Consider the following 18,522-nt stretch of genomic DNA (forward strand, 5'->3'; position numbering starts at 1 on the left):
AATTAAATAAAAACCTGTTTGCATGATTAAATGCAAAAATTTAGGTAATATCACTATTTATTCACAATTATATCAATAAATATTTATTCGATTTCAGCTTAATGCTAAGGGTTTATATTTACAAAATAAGTAAAAAAATTCTTAAATTAAATTTTAATCCTAATAAATTGTTTAATGATTTATAAAGTGATTTTTTTGTCAAGTAATTTATGGCTAATGAGAAGGGAAAAGAGTCTATTTTGAAAATGTGACAGAAGTCCAGAATTTAAAGTTATGTCACTGCGTACATGCATAATAAATGCATAAAAGGTCATTTTATCCCCCCCCCTCCCTTGTTAATGCTGTAGTGAAAATAGTATTACTGTAAAAAAATAATTAAAACAAGATATCGATCTGCATCAATAGAAATATATATTTATTTGCTTCTTGAGTATGCTTTGTTTTGGACGTTAAATAACGGCAAAGTAATAGAAATAAAATTACGTTTTATAAGCGAGAATTGATGTTAATCAGTAAAATTTAAAAAAAGATGTAAAAAATCTTTAAAAGTCATATTCTTGTTATAAGATATGCTTACTATGTTAATACGTTTTATATGTTTATACGATATAAGTTTAAATTCAATAAAAAAAGGTAGCGTACAAACCATTTTTTAAATATACTTTGATTTAACGATATATTAACAAAATAAAAAGATATATGTGCGAAACTAGCCACTCCCTGATGTCATTTGATATATGCAATGGATGTTACGCAGGCATAATACAAATGCACAATATTTAATATTCAATATCTATTTTCAATAAAACCTGAATTTAAACTTAATTTTTACTTATTATATATTTAAATAATGCAGTCTCTAGTATTAACTAGTCTCTAGTATTAATTAGAGACTTCACATTTTAGTATAGATAATATATAGTTTTGAATAGATATATTTTGCAAAATATGGCTACGTACGACAATATGAGATCGTGGAAAAATGAGAAATTAATAAAGATAATTATTATTGGTCCTTTTTTCCCTAGACAATTGCAATTACATTTATGGTAACATCTAAATATTGAATTTAGAATTAGTTAATCATTTTTACATTAAAACACGTGGTTTTTTACAATGAACTTAAAACATATTTGATCTCTATAAAATGATTTGTTTTATAAATTAGTTGAAAATCGCTTGACAAAAAATTTTCATTTAACACTGTGTTTCATCAATAAAGACTTATCAGAAATTTATGATATATATATATATATATATATATATATATATATATATATATATATATATAAAAATATATATATATCAGAAACTTTTTGAATATTTAATGTCTTTATTGATGAAACACAGTGTTTAATGAAACTTTTTTGTTAAGTGATTTTCTACTAATTTATAATTACTCTGTTCTATTAAGAACTCTATTTTGGGCACTCTAATTCAGCACTCTATTTTGTAGAATACATTTTAAAATTATATATATATATATATATATATATATATATATATATATATATATATATATATATATATATATATATATATCTAAAAAATTCATATATTCACCTAAAAAATTCAAATATGCTATTATCATATTGTTAATGTTATAGTTTCCTTCAAGAAGAAGCCAAACCCGCTGATTTGACTGCTGTCAAAGATTCAAAATCAAGTCTTAATATAAATTGACGAGACGATAAAAATAGCTTAAGAATTTTTCTGCATTGTTCTTGATAATAGTTATTTTATAAATGGCGTCATTAAACGGACACAAATATTCAATTATAATTACAGGCAAGTAATATCTTCTACGGTTAATAAATATTTTTACTGACAAGTGAAAAAATTAGAAAAGATTTAATTATAAAGCCTTAAATAATTATGTTTAGGTAATGCATTAAAGAAAAAAACGAAAAAAAAAAGTGTTTGAAAGAATAAGTACGTATTCTATTATGGATACACCCAAAATATAAAGAAACTACTCGAAATTATTTGCAAAGCTGAAGCAACTTTAATTCTAAAGACTTTTAAGCGATTGTATCATACTAATTGATAACAATAATATGAATAGAGTGTGTTTGAAAAAGGTATCTCAAAAGTCTACATAAAAAAAAAAATCTGAACAATAGGTTGTTTAACTTAAACTGCACATGTTTTCAGCGGTAGCAGGATTCTACAATGGGTCAATAATATTTGATAGCTTTAAAGAAAAATTTCTTTATATGTGCAAGTCAAATATTTATAGAAGCCTCTTATGTTCAATAAACTTTAAAATTTTTTTAATGATAAAACTTAAAAATTTAAATTTTTGTATCACCAGCTGAGTTTCATTTTTTTAAAATTATTTCGAAACATTTTAAAACATTCAATCAAAATACAGAAACACATAAACAAACAATACGCATCAACATTTGTAAATCACCGTTATTCCATTGACAGTTCCAATTTCTTCACGAATAGTAAATATATCCAATAACGCTTGAGTAGGGTGTTCCCCAACACCGTCGCCAGCATTAATGACAGGTCGTCTACAGTGTTCTGCAGCTTTCTATTGTTAAGGAACAAATAGAGCAAACATTAAACTGGCAAAACCTTTTAGAATAATGTGTATGTGTTATATACATAAATATATGTATGTATGTATGTATGTATGCATGTATGTATGTATGTGTGTGTGTATATATATATATATATATATATATATATATATATATATATATATATATATATATATATATATATATATATATATATATATATATATATATAATTGAATACGCGTTAACTCATAAATGAAATATTAACAGATAACTGGAACTTGAACTGTTTCCTTCCATAAATTTTTTACTAAATAAAGTTAAACTATTTCGTTTAGGTCGTTGAATGAGTTAACAAGATTTCATGTATGTGTGTGTGTGTGTGTGCGAGAATAAAAATATTACAAATACTTTTTGCAGACCTGGACAGCGCCTTTCTCAGGATGGCGAATGGCAAGAACATCACAGTAACAGCTCAAAGTATGAACTGTGTCTAATGGTAAAAAAAAAAAAAAAAAAAAAAAAGAACAGAAATTTATTCGTTATGGAAATAAATAAAAACTTCAAGATCATAAAAAGATACAACTTTAGTTTAAATCAAAACAAACAAACAAACAACAACAAAAAATTAGGCAAATAAAATTAAAATCATTTACTTAAAATTAAAAAAAAAAAAAATTATATTCAAAATGCATAATGACTAATGCATAAAATTCAGCGGGACGCTAGACATGAAATTTTTACAGGATTATAACCAACTGATTCACCGACGCTTGTAATAAAGTCAAACATTTTTTAAATTATTAACTTTATAAGGTGTGTCAAAATTGATACTTAGTTATATTGTTTACAGAAAGTTTTATTTATAATATAAACACGATTACGATCGAAAGGTTTTACCAACTTTCAATTGAATATTTAGTTTCAAAAATTAATTTTAGAAAAACTAAATCGACGCTATTAAAAAAATTAAGAACACCGCAATCTGAAAAAATAGAACATTGACACTGAAAAAAATCGATATTCAAAAATTAGTACGTTGAAATCCAACTAATGAAATCTAATAAAAAAGTAAAAAAGATAACAAAAAAAAAAAATGTAGAATGATTAGAAATAAAAGTTTTGAGCGCAAATGAAGGACAATGTAACTGGATACTTTGAATAGCAAACCTTGTGAAAATGATAACGTCAGGGATTCATAATAGGTTATGAAAAAAAAAACATTAATAAATTGAGCTAAAAAGCACTTAAAAAAGTATTGGCGCCAAAAATAATGTTGAAAACTGATAATCACACGGATTCAGACGGAATGATATCGTTATAGTAAATAAATTGAAACAAAAATACAATAAATTGTATAAACAAATAAAAAAATACAATATAAGATATTAGCAGGTGCCATTTCTCTGAATTTCACGTTTTAATGGTTTTCAATTTTAAATAGTAAAGCAAAAGTTATATTTTAAAAACAAAACTTGTTTCTTATTTTTGTAAAATATACTCTGGATCATTGTGTTATTTTCCCCATCATTAAAAACCACCGATTCGTTAAGATTTTAATGAGAGTAGCGTGCGTTACGATTTATACCGATTAACCACATCAGAAAGCAAAACCTTTCTAAAGTTGTTTTGAAAGAATATTCTTAACAGAGCGTATAATTTTAATACATAAATATTCTTTCCAAAATTTATGTTATATAATATTTGATGTTTACGATATTTTAGATTTATAAAGTTATGCTTCAATATCATAACATATAAACATTCCAATATTTACATTTATATGCTTCAATTTGGTTTTACAAGAAATTTAATTTAAATTTTCACTTCTTTGATCAGACTTCTGTATGAGTGGCACCATAGTTAACCAATCATTAACTTTATTATTATAAAATATTATCTCAATTATAATAATTATACCCATTATTATATTATTAATTTTTTATATTTTTCGATTTTGTTTCATCAATTTTTTTTCTAATGTTACTATTTATTATTACAATTATTATTCTTATAATACCTGTTATTAATATTATACTTAAAATTTTGTTAATATTATTAAATATTATATTTAAAAAAAAATATATATTAAATTATTATATTAAACATTTTTTGCGTATTTATTTTAAAGTATTTTTATTCATTTTAAAAATTTCAACTTAGAAATTAAATTGACAAACTATTAGCTGTCTGCTGTTGTAGAAGTAAAGACACCTATAAAAATAATTAAACCGCACGTTTTACAAGGTAAAAGAAATTTTCACAACGGTTTAGGATTCTAAAGTTTATAAATTTATGGCTTAAAAGAATATAACAGTAAAACACTGAACCACTTTAGGGCCAAGCTACCCTATCAACAACTTTTAGGTCTCAATTTTATTTAACTTTGAAAAAATAAAATAAAATTCAAATGATATTTTTTAAAAAAACCTTCAGCCAGCGCTCTTAACATCGCGTCACGGCTGCTGCCAATGTTTTTTGTGTAATGGATAATTATTTAGAATTTTTTGAATTAAAAAAGCAAACGAAAACATATTGATTGTAATAAAAATAACCTTTTTTATCACAACGCCCATATATCGACTGTATAGAGCACAAACGTAGTATGTCCACATTTTTATGAAATCAATGTTTTACTATATTCTTATTGGCAGTAACATAAGCTTGTAGAGGACATTTGTAATATGTCCACAAGTGATATCCATCATTAGATATAACACAAAACACATAATACTTTGCAATATTTTACAAATGGTTTTGAAAATTAAAATCCGTTTTTCTCCATATTTTGGTATTTGGACATACTACGTTTGTGCTCTATACAGTCGATATGTGTGTATGGGTAGTCAGTAAAATGCGAACCGCAAACCGGTAAAATGCGAACTTTTTTGTGAAGATAAATATAAATGTAGTGGTCATTAAAATATTAATGACCACTACAGTTATATTTAAAAAAACGTTTGCTTATCAATTTTTTAATTTGAATAAAATATAGTGGAGTTTGATATATTTAATTTAAATTAGATTGTATTTCTTTTAAGTTAAATATAATTTATGTTTCTGCTTGAAATCTATAAAATATATAGTAAAATAAACAATTTAACGGCAAACGGAAAATGAAAAGCATTACATCATTAACAACCAATAGAACTATGGTTCGCAAAAAAGTTCGCATTTTACCAGTTCGCAGTTCGCGGTTCGCATTTTACTGACTACCGCGTATATGTTGTTGTTGTGTGTGTATTTACACAAACACGTGTTAAAGATATTTTAAAATTTGTTTGTAACTAATATTTAAATAAAAAAAAAAGTAAAAAACAACAAATTTCGAGTATAAATCTTTTATAACATGAAATTTATATTTATACTGATAATGTGCAATTACTTTTTGAAATTTTTTTGCGAAAACAAATTTAAGAGCCATTTCATAAACAAAAAATCACAAGCAAGTGTCAAACAGCTTTATCGGCATAATTGTTTGACAATTGCTTATCATTAGCCCGGTATTAGATTAGAAAACCGTTAAAATTTTATGCAACAATTCTCGTCACAAAATGCTACCTTATGTAAATTATTTCATTAAACATTTCCAGTTTTTTTTTTCCAAAGCTGTTATGGATTTATAACGTCATATTTTTTTTGTTTCTTTTTTTCTTTCCGAATTATGAAAAGTTTTATGTTTTGTTTTACTGATAACTCTTCTAAACAAAGTTATTATAAAAATCCTCTAGAATCCTTTTAATTTGTTACTACCCACACGGCATTAGAAATTTATCCATACGAAAATCTTATTTCAAATGTAAAACACGGTTGTCGCCACAACTTGGAATTTATATTTATGTTAGAGAAAGCAAAACTATGGCTGCGTTGTTCCATATTTTAGGAAAAGAAACATTTTTGCTGTGAAATTAAAACGCAGTTACCGCCATAATTCAAGAGTTACATTTTAGTTGAGAATATAAAACGTCAACATAAATTGGCAGAGAACACAAAAAGTGTTCTCAATTCGAAATGTGCATCTTTGTTGAGAATTTTTATAAAAGAATTAAAAAATGGTCATTTAAAAAAAAAAAAAAAAAGGATGTAAGTGATTAAAAATAAGAAATTAAAGAAATTAACAAAAGATTAATGAAACCAAACAGACAAGTAGAAATCTATTTTTAGCACAGACAATGCAATAGACAATAAATGGACTAGCACAATTGTTAAGGTATTAGTCCATTTTTACTGATATAAAAATACTTGTAAAAAACCACAAGCGACTAACACTTGAGTAAAGAAAATAAACGCAACTATTAATGTATATACCAAATTTTATTTATATTAAAAAAAAATCAAAAGAACTTCATTTTTCTTTCTACCGTTCTCTTTAATGTAAATACTTTAAGTGTTACTACCGAACTTTAAAAATTTTTGAAAATTTTTAATCGCGGAAAATAGTTAAAGATGCCGACTTTTGGCAAGATAAACGTGCAAATCGCTCTAAATATGTGAACATAATGTAATTCAATCAGATCACAGAAAAAAATGATATATTGCATCTTAAAATAAAGTTATCTTTATCATATATTATAACATACTATAACATAATATCTTTATTTAAACAATTATGTTACGTTTGATATAAAAAAACGCAACAATAAGTTCTTTCAATTTTTCCACCGTTTGTATTAAACCCATTATTTTTAGATTGGAAATACCATCGGAATCATAGAACCCAAATGTTTGGTTTCTATAATTGTCGATTATAAAGTCATAATATTCTATTTTTAAATTAAAATTTAGGCATTTTAATTTCAAATGCGAAACTTTGAAATTCTAAGACTCAGAAATTTTAGATTTTTAAGATAAAGCTTTTAAATTTTTTCAACAACCCTGATGCAACAACTGTCAGCTACATTCATCTATAAGAAACGTTCATTATATAAGAAACGTCTCTAAAATTTTTTGTCTCAATCAATTTTTTATTCTCGGAAAAACGCTTTTATTGAGTGTTAGAGTGTACTTTACACAATTCAGGTATTGTCAAATTTATCTTCATAGTAAATCTACCAATAATGCCCGGAATTCCTCAAATTTTTTTTCCTGCTTTTATTGGCTTATTGACATATCCTTGTACTTTTGTTGTTGATAAAACCATATCCCAAAGAATTTAAATCAAGCTTTAGTTTTAATTTCAGAGTTACAAAAGATTTTATCATTCATTCTTATCTGTTGCATTTTGGTTTGGTTACAGACAATAAACTTACAGACAATAAACAAATACAAACTTCTTAACTAATGTAATAATAATAGGAAATAAATAATTTATATAAAACTAAAGCATTTAAAATGTTATTTTCTGGTTTATATCTGGTCTTAGTACTGCTAGATCCAGACAAAATAAAATTCCAAAATATTTTGTGAACTATCTTTAAAACCTCATACTTGTTTTTTTTGTTGCATCATTAACAAAATCTTATGAAATCATGCTTACACATAAAGATTCTCATCTATAATCACAATTATAGTGTACAGGTTCTAAATCTTATATTTTTAAGTCACTATCAATTCTTGCCAAGTTTTCTTATCTGAACATACATTGTTTACTAATCTGTTGAATTTACATTCACTATGTATAACTAATTTTAAAATTCTGTTATTTTTTAAAAAATGCATTAAACTCCCTCAAAGCTGTTAAAAGACTTTTTTATTTTGATTAATTTTTTTTTTTTAATTCTCAACCCTTTAACTCTGACAGCACAGAGCCATCACAAGCTCTGTGCTGCTGTGTGAAGAAACAATCTGAGCATTGCACAACTATGCTGTTTGTGTTAGAGTTCAAACTTAAAATTTCTTACTTATGAAGCAAGCAACCAATACACCATAACTGAATTAGTTTTTATTACTACCTACTAACTGGGTTAAAGAAATTATTGCTGTAAATTATTCTTACCAAACGAAATAACTATAATAATAAATAAATAAAATAAATAATATTTGCACTTAAAGACTTTCCTTTAGTTAAAAGCAAATATTTTCAAATATTCACTTACTTGTTTAGCCCATAATAATTTATAGCATGTCATATAAAACAATGCTTTTAACTTTTTGCATGCAACAAAAATTCAAACAGTCATTAAAATATCAGGTGTTTAAATAAAATTAAGTGTAACATTGGAATTTGTGTCATTATAAATTTGGTTACAGGTTTCAAACCACAACTCAAAACTTCCCACTGCAAAACACTAAGTATTTGATTCACCTTGATATAACTACAAAGAATGTAACATCATTTTCGTAACACCATTTTCGCTTTTGGCTTCAAAATGTTAGTAACAAATGATATAAATATTTAAAAAAAAAAAGATTTTTTTTTTGGTCTATTCGAAAGAGATGTACTTAGCCTTGCAAAGTATGCAAAGATATTTGTAAACTTTGCACTTAGTTTGGATTTGGATTTATGAAAAACTTAAGAAAAAATTAAGAAATATTTGTTAAATAATAATAAAAGAATTAACCAAAAAATAAAAATAAAAATGTAAATTCAATTTACTGAAGATTCTGACTTAAAATGAAAGGTTAAACAAAAGAAGAAAAAAAATATTAAAGAAACCATAATTATACCAAGAACCAATGCATCATTAAAAGGTACCTTGTTTATCAAGTGTTTATCAAGTTTATTAAGTGTATTAGTGATTTGATCTTCATGATTTATGACTTATCTCAAAAGTAATGTTCTAGAGAATTTCTAGAGAAAAATCTTTAATAGTGTCATTATTAAAAAACAAATATAACACTCTTTATCACACGAGTCTAATCTTATCACACGAGTCTAATCTTATTACATCTCTAGGGACAACTATTTGTAAAAAACTTTTCATAACACATCTCTTGAATCTAACTAACCACATTCTTACAAATATCCTTGAAAAAGGTTAACTACTTGTTGACATCCTAATCTCTCTGCTTTCTGCTGCTTAAGTTTCATTTAAACTCTTATACAGCTGATAACTACAGAGAAACTACTCTATCTTTTTAATCATTGCCAAATACTTCTCACTACTATTAACAAGTTCTAACATCTCATTTTAAGTCCAACAACTTATTTGTCCAACAACTTATTCAAGTCCAACAACTTATTGTTGTTTTACTGCAGATTTATTAACCATAATAACAGTAAAATTTTATTGTACATTAGATGGGAGCAATGAGGCAACGATTAATCAGGGTGGCTACATAAAACTTTTAGAAGAAAAAAGAGGATTTTAGAGGAAATTTTAAACCTAATTGAGATTTTTTTTCACAAAAATAAAATATTTTGAATAAAAATAGTGGATTTTAAAGTTTTTTTTAAGGCCAATAATGCCTTTTTTGAAGTCAAATGACATGGATTTGCTAAACAATTTTTTACAACCCAATATCATTTTTGGCATTAACCAGCTTTGCAAACCATAAAAGAAATAAAAAAATAAAAAAGCGGAGTTAACGAGATTTAACCACATTTTCAACTTTTTAGAGGGTAGTAGAGGATTTAAGAGAAGATTTTTGAAAAAAGAGTTATAGAGGAGAGATTTTTGAAAAAAGGAGAGATTTTTTGAAAAAAGAGTTATAGAGGAGAGATTTTTGAAAAAAGAGTTTTAGAGGAGTTGTCCCACCCTGTTAAAGCTCTTGACATATTGAAGGCTTTTGATAAGATATGAACTTCTTTTGATAAAATCTTCTTCATAAACTTCTTTTCATATGGCTTTATAAAAACTTTTAAAAAATTCCTTCCTGTCTCTAATCTTACCTCTATTTGCTGATGATACAAATATAGTCTCTAAAAAAATTCATCACATTTAGATAGCTTAGAACAGGCAGCTGTTTTTAAATGTAACAATTATTAAGCCTCACAGTTGCTAGTGAATTTGAACTCAACCAACAAGCTAATAATAGTTACTGTTTATGCTCTTATATTAATGTATGGGAACACTACAACAGGATATCTTATATCTTATATTTTACATCTCAGGTTATCTTTTACTACTGATTTCTTATAAAAACCATATATCCAATCTCTCTCTCTCTCTCTCTCTCTCTCTCTCTCTCTCTCTCTCTCTCTCTCTCTCTCTCTCTCTCTCTCTCTCTCTATATATATATATATATAATCTATTGCATAGTAAGCATCTGCTAAAATTGCTTCTATTTGCTGTCTTTCTTACTCTTAATTTTATTCTCTACCTCTATAAATCTCTTATCATTCTGTGTATTGAACCCTGTTGTCATATTTAGGCTAGTTTTTTAAATTATATTTTTTCTTTTGGACAAGGTCTAAAAAGGAAGTGTAAGCATAATTGCAAAGCTTATATTTCTGTCCTATCATAGTAATTTTCCTTTTCTTCCTTTTTTCTACTACAGTTGCTGCCCAACCAATACATAATCTGGCATTCTACAAGCCAAAACCCCATATCACGTAACTCAATATGGTCAATAAAATTATTTTCATTAAGTTTTTTTCCTTAAACATCAATGCATCAGAATTCTCTTACATCTTCATGTTTTCCTATACTTTCTAATAAATCCAACTTGAATAGCTTGCAGCCTTACTTAAATGTTTGCAGCACACAAACCTGATTGATGTTCCCTCTGCATTACTATTATTATTAAAGCTTTTGGTAATATACCAGATGATAATAGAAAAAGTTGATGTATTAAGAATAAGCCACACAGTTAGAAAATATTGCCGAAAAATTGACAAAATTAAAAAAAGAAAGAAAAAGCAAGATCTGATATAAAAACCTCTTTGGACAAAAAATTGAGAGCAAATAAAAAAATGAATTAAAAAAATATTGAAACTGTATTATACTCTTTTTCTCAGTATATATACTAAAAAAAGTATTTTGCTGAATTGGAGAAAGGGGAAGAGGGGAGTTAGAGGGGATATAATTCAATATTATTTTATAATTTTTAGTTTTTAACGTAATTATTAACTTTTTTTTTGAGCTGTGACCTCTTTATTAAAAATCAAAAACTCAGTTTTTTGTTTATTAATACAAGCCATATTAATTGAACCATTAATAGTAATTATAGTAATAAAATTATAGTATTAAAACTTTAGCAAGTAAAACATTAAATAATTAAAACCTAAGTGATTGAACCATTATTACAAGCCTTAGTGACTAAACAAAATAAAACCTTATAAACGATGCTACAATAAGATTTAAACTTTTAATTAAGATCAATTTCATATCAAGTTGCACAATGCATAACACTAGCATGCATTGTATAAACTTTTTTTATGCTTTTGCAATATTTTAGGCTTTATTTGTTTAGCGATATTTCTTTGCAAATTTAGTAAACTCTTTTTATTAAAGAACATATAAAAGTAACTAAATTTAGTAAATTTAATTTATTAAATTTATTAATATTATTAAATCGGTAATTAAAATGTAAAAAAAATTTCGCTTGAAAAAAAAAAAATCAATTTTACATTTCTTTGAAAGTAACAACCATTCATAGAAACAAAATTTGAACCACCATAAAGAATGATGAAAACTATTTCATTTACGTTTATTAAAATTTATTATGTATTTACATCAGTATATAATTTGAGAGGAAAATCTTTTGAGAAAAAAACATTTTGTGTAGATGTATTTAATTTTCAAAATTAAAGATGCTTTGATAACTTTCCTTTTAATAAGTTATTTCAATAGGTCAAAAAAAAAAAAAAAATTAAACCATGTAACCAATAACACCATACCATACAAAGATTCTCCTTTTGTTAAGGATGCATCTGAAGGTTTAATTGATAACACAGTTCCACCAAGTTTTTGCATAGCTGATTGAAATGAACATGCTGTTCTAGTACTTGCTTCAAAAAACATTATCCCAAGAATTTTACCCTAGAAAATCAATATTTTATATACGTGCAATATATACATATACATAAACATACACACAGATATATATATACATCAACCCTCAGAATTAGGGTCAGCATGTGGCAATGCTAACCTGAAAGTGTTTGAGATCAGCAAAAAATTACTGATTCTCATGTTTTATGGTAAGATCTTTGTATCAAATAATTTTTGCCAACCTGATGCCGGTCTCTAAAAGATTGAGGTCGGCAATAATTTGCCGACTTTATCTTTTCTAATTCCAAGGTTTGAGTGTGTGTGTGTGTGTATATATATATAAACACACACACACATTTCCAAAATCTCTTTTTTGCTTAAGATAAATATAACAATTGAGAAATAAAACAAATTTTTTCCACTTATTAATAAAAAAACATTTTTTTTTAAACAAATAAAATAATAATAATAATAATAATATATATATATATATATATATATATATATATATATATATATATATATATATATATACACACACACACACCACACACACATGTGTGTTTGAACCACATGACAATATAAGCAAAAGTTTTGTACCACACAATTTACTGTTTTTTCAAATTTGGAAATTCACTGTTTTTTTAAATTTGGAGCAACCATATCACTATTTACTGATAATTATATATACTTTAGTATTTTTAACTTAGGAATACCCAACAATAACCATGATATCTTTAGAATTTTTATTTATATCTTTTATGTAATAAATAGCTTAGGAAGCTTTTGAGAATTCTCATATAAAGATTTGAAAAAATATATTTTGTTTCAGTTTAATGTTTTTTTTTAAATTTCCAGAGAAAAAATATTCACATCAAACAAGAAATAATAATTTAAAAAAAAAAAGAATTGTTTTTGACATTGCTTTTCAACAAAAAACATTTTGTTTTTCAAGATAATAACGATATTAAAAAAGTCTATTAGTTCATGTGAAGGCAGTTCATGTCATATATATATATATATATATATATACCCGTAAACATACATATATATATATACACACCCGTAAACATACATATGTACATATATATATTATATATATATATATATATATATATATATATATATATATATATATATATATATATATATATATATATATATATATATATAAAACATGTCAAGATTCAAAAATATTGTGTTATTTTTAAATGTGTGTGTGTGTGTATATATATATATACAACCCTCATTATTCACTAAACCTATTTAATCACAAAGTCCAATAAAAAAAGTGCTTTCACTACTAAAAAAAAACCAAAACAATCTGGATGAAGAAACTTGCACAATTTTATGAGTCACATAAAACAGACGAACTGTTACACTAGCAGAGCAATTACCGGAAGATAACAGCAGAATACCGCTCAAAATTCAAATTATTGGTCACTATCTGTTCCATGATACATAAACGCATAAAGCAAATTGAGAAAAAAATAACAGGTTTATGGCAAAAGAAATTAAACTTTTCACATTTGTCAATTCAAGCTGTACAGGCAAAACTGGATCAAGTGCTGAAGTACGATAATGTGTAAAACAAAGGAAATACAAATCGTTAAATAAAGTTTTTGACATCACAAAAAAAAATTTGTGAATGGCTTTGCAATGAGGATGAAAGATTGTATCATCTTCAGATTGAAAGCAAAGGTTAGCTAGAGTATACAACTAGGAACACTGCTAGTTCAAAAACTATCCAATAATTTAAAAGAAAAATGTCTTTGAAGCCTACTTTAACAACAGTAACAGCAACAGCAAAAATGTAAACTTCCAAATCCAAGTCTGAGGCAGAATATCAAGAGTCTGAAGATTCATGGTTCATAGCTGCCCTTTTTCAACAAAAAAATCGAACTATTGTTTATTTCATTACTTTTGTACAAATATTTATCGATATATGACCAAGGAACATGGGTTCATCAATAGTCATAACCATAGTATACATCCATACAACACACATTGGCATATATACATAATATATATATATATATATATATATATATATATATATATATATATATATATATATATATATATATATATATATATATATATACACACACACACACACACAACAACTTGTTTCACCATCAGTAGGTTCATCAGAAAGCCTTTATCAGTTCATCAGCTTCCTAATGAACCTTCTATGGTGAAACAAGTTGTTGAAGGCATAAATTACATGTGTTTTTACTAATTTATTATTGCTCTGTTCTTTAGGAACATTGAGCACTAACTTGCGGAATACACTAACATAATTTACATATATATATATATATATATATATATATATATATATATATATATATATATATATATATATATATATATATATATATATATATATATACACACACAAAAATATATACCCAAAATGGCATACCTAAGGGAGGGGAGGGTAAGAGTTTGAATACCTCCCCCCCCGTCCGAAATCAAGTATTATAAAATAAAAAAGTTGAATGAATAGTAACACAGGTCAACAAAAAAAAAAAAAAAAAAAATGTTTTTTGCTGGTACCAAACAAACAATTTATTTTTTGTATAGCATTTCTTATTTTGATTTCAAAAATGCAACTCATTTTTCACCATCACGTCAAGTTGTAAAGATATTTAGGTTCAAATCTTAAGCATTTGGGATAAAATCCCTGATATTGTCAAAAAAAATTAAAAAAAAAAATTATTCAAATGTATGTCAACCTGGGTCTCAAAAGAAGCATATTTTCATAGAGATTTTAAAAATAATGTTCATTTGTAATAAAATTAAGTACTTTTGTAATATTGCTGAGGAACATTGTGCTAAAATATTTTTAAGAATCTTTAGCATTTTTTCACATAACTTTTTTGTCAATAAAAAAATGAAAATACACTTATTTCGAGAACCATACTTTTAAATAATTTTTTTTTAACAATATTAGGGATTTTGCCCCAAATACTAAAGATTTGAACCCAAATATCTTTACAATAAAAATGACAAAATTGCTAATTAAAATCTCTCTCTATATATAATGCTGCATATTTAGCTAAGTAATATGGAGCCACACTGAAATGAAGAGCTGTGAGGGCTTCAGTACATACAATAACTGAATATCTAGGTAGAACACATGCAAGGAAGTGCCACTACATCAACTAAGCATTTGAGTTAGGACAGCAAACATTTTTTGGTTGTTCTTTTTTTTTTAATATAAGTCATCAAAAAAAAAAAAAAAAAAAAAAAAAAAAAATATACACTATAGCAATTCTAAAATAGAAAAAATTTTATAAAATACATAAAAATTTTTTACATATGGAGAGGATTTTTTTTTAAATTTAAAATTTTTGAAATACAATTTTTTTTTTGTAGCTTGATATATCTGATTTTAGTTTATGTTTTGTTATTTACGTAAACAATTGGTCCTGCTACTATGAATTAGTAGTACAGTTGACTCTTGATATTTCCAACTCTTAGGGGACCGGAAAAAAAGTTCAAGATATCAAGAGTTTGAGATATCAAGAGCATTCCAGCTCAAACAAGTGTGAAAGGGACTGGAAATAAGGTTTGAGAGTCAACTGTATATATTCAGAAAGTCAGGGGAATTGCTCACAATTTTTATAATTTTTGTACATTTTAGTGTAAGTAAAATAATGTCAACAAGCAATACTTGCTTGTTAACATTATTTTACTAAAACTTAAAATTATTATACCATAATAACAAAAATGAACTGAATCTGCAGGTTTTTAAAAAAATTATAAATCTAATGATATTCCTTTTTTAATTCCAAAAAATATTGGAAAAGATTAAGCTGCAATTGCATCTTTAAAATAAGTTTAACTGCACTGAGTGCTACACTTGCTTCTCTTATAAATAAATGTACTGCAAGCTTTGATAATTATTCTATTTCTAAGCAAAGTATTTGAGCAGAATTGTCAAATTGTGAGTGATATTAAAGATAACTTTATTGTATTGACTAAAGGTAAAAGTTTTACCAAGCACTTTGACTCAAAAGTGAAATGAAATGAAAGAACTTAGAGTATATAGAAAATTGAAAAAGAAGTAGTTTTTGGGTCTTGTAATTGTGAAAGATGGCGACAGAATTGATAATGATACATTTGCTAAAGTAATTTAAGAAACTTTACAAGATTTTTTGTTTCTTTAACATCAACAAATCAAAAGGATAATTTGGTTGTTTTGATTTAACTTTTGGTTAGTTCGTCCTAATTAGAATGTGTTTGAGTAAAAATTTTTACTAATAAAGTTTTTGATAAAGATGTAGGCTTCTTAATCATTAACTTCAATATTGTCTTTAAGACTACAAGTACTTCACACAATTAGCAACTTCACAAAATTAATTAAATTCCTTTAGTTGTGAAGTAAAACATTTTCACTTTAGATTTCTGATGGCATACTATATGATTACGATTTCTGACACCATACTATTGATTTATGGCACAGGGAGTTTATTATTTAACATAAAATCTTCTTCAACCATCATTCAGTAGTATGTATCCTAATATACTATTATTGCAATAAGGATAACTGGTTTATGAAATAGCTTCATATACAGCAATAATTTGTTTTATGGTTTGCCAAAGCTCCAACCCCTGCAACAGCACCTTCTCTAGATTCTAAAGCTTTTAATGAAATGGTAAAATATTCCTAATTTAGTCTTGAACCAACTTTCTTAAATGAGAAATTTGTGGTCTAGCTGATAAATGTTTACCTGATCAATTACATAAATTAGCGCTTAAATTATTTCAACCAGTTGAGCCTGCAGTTGTATAATGAGAAAACTAAATTCTGAAATTTTTGATGACAAAAAAAAAAAAAAAATCAGTTATAAGACTTAAAAATGTAAAAGACAGTGCAGAACATGCTAGTAACCTTGATCAAACCTTTATCAAAACTTTCTGAAATGAAGAAGATAGTTCATTAAAATTTTTAGAAAACTAAATTCTGAAATTTTTGATGACAAAAAAATAAAAAATAAATTAAAAAAAAAAAAAATCAGTTACAAGACTTAAAAATGTAAAAGACAGTGCAGAACATGCTAGTAACCTTGATCAAACCTTTATCAAAACTTTCTGAAATGAAGAAGATAGTTCATTAAAATTTTTACAAAAGAAGACAATTTAATGGTTGTTACTGATCATAGTTTCAAACAACAAGTAAAAAAATCTTGGTAAAAACCAAAAAGAAATCTTTCTTTAAACATAAAAAAACAAAACAAATACAGTGTTAAATATAAAGATTTATGTTTTATATCTAAAATAGACAGCAAATATTTTTTAAAAGCTAACACCCTAACTTCCAGAACATATACAACATGATTTCAAATGCGTTGGACTTGCCATTCCCATCATTTTTATTTTTAAATCAGATAGATCAAGCTACAAAAATAACTCTCATGTTATTTTTGAAATATTTTTAAGTATCCCCTTCGTATGTGCAAAAACATGAATATTTTGTATTTTTAGATGGCTGGGACCAACCATAGGAGTACACATAAAATAAAAATTATATATTTTTTGAAAATATCAAAAGGAACCACAAAAATTATTATTGCATTTTTTTTTTGACTTAAGTGTTTATGTGGCACCCTAATAAATATAACAACAACTTACAACATGTCTTACCTTTAGAATATCAAATGATTTTCCTTTTTTAATTTCTTGACGCAAATGATGAGCAATATTGAAAATGGCACCTAACTAAGAATAAACACCAAAATAATTTAATAAAATAATTTGAATTCAATAAGGTTAAATAACGCAATTTTTTAAAAACATTTTAACATTTTTTATTTCTACTTTTATTCTGATTCTTCAAAGTATTAGTTGCTAAAAGTTCAATAAAAAATCATTAAGGTATTAATAAGGTATTGTAATAAGGAATAAAGTCTTATAAAACAGAAACTAGATCTATGCTAATTGATAAAAAATGGAAAAGACATGATAATAGAAGAACCACAAATAATATATCTTAATGAACAAAAAAGTTGCTAACATCAGGTTATGTATCATTTATTAATTAGCCATATATAGTTCAGCAGCCATATTGTGAAAGTATCATTTCCACCTGACATTTTCATTTTTAAAATTAATGTTTCAAAAAGTTTTATTAGATATATAAGTTATTTTATTTTATTAAATATATA

The 18,522-nt window shown here is 25.4% G+C and overlaps 1 protein-coding gene across 1 annotated transcript in view; it reads right to left on the bottom strand.

Annotated features, from left to right (window-relative positions):
- Positions 1-18,522, bottom strand: part of cad (carbamoyl-phosphate synthetase/aspartate transcarbamoylase/dihydroorotase) — an 83,665-nt gene that overhangs the window by 1,710 nt on the left and 63,433 nt on the right. Inside the window, 4 exon segments of the mRNA NM_001280939.1 lie at positions 2,417-2,542; positions 2,954-3,024; positions 12,253-12,394; positions 18,002-18,076. Of these exon segments, the coding sequence (NP_001267868.1) occupies positions 2,417-2,542; positions 2,954-3,024; positions 12,253-12,394; positions 18,002-18,076 (414 nt within the window).

This window comes from Hydra vulgaris, chromosome 12, assembly GCF_038396675.1.
Source record: "Hydra vulgaris chromosome 12, alternate assembly HydraT2T_AEP".
Lineage (NCBI taxonomy): Eukaryota > Metazoa > Cnidaria > Hydrozoa > Anthoathecata > Hydridae > Hydra > Hydra vulgaris.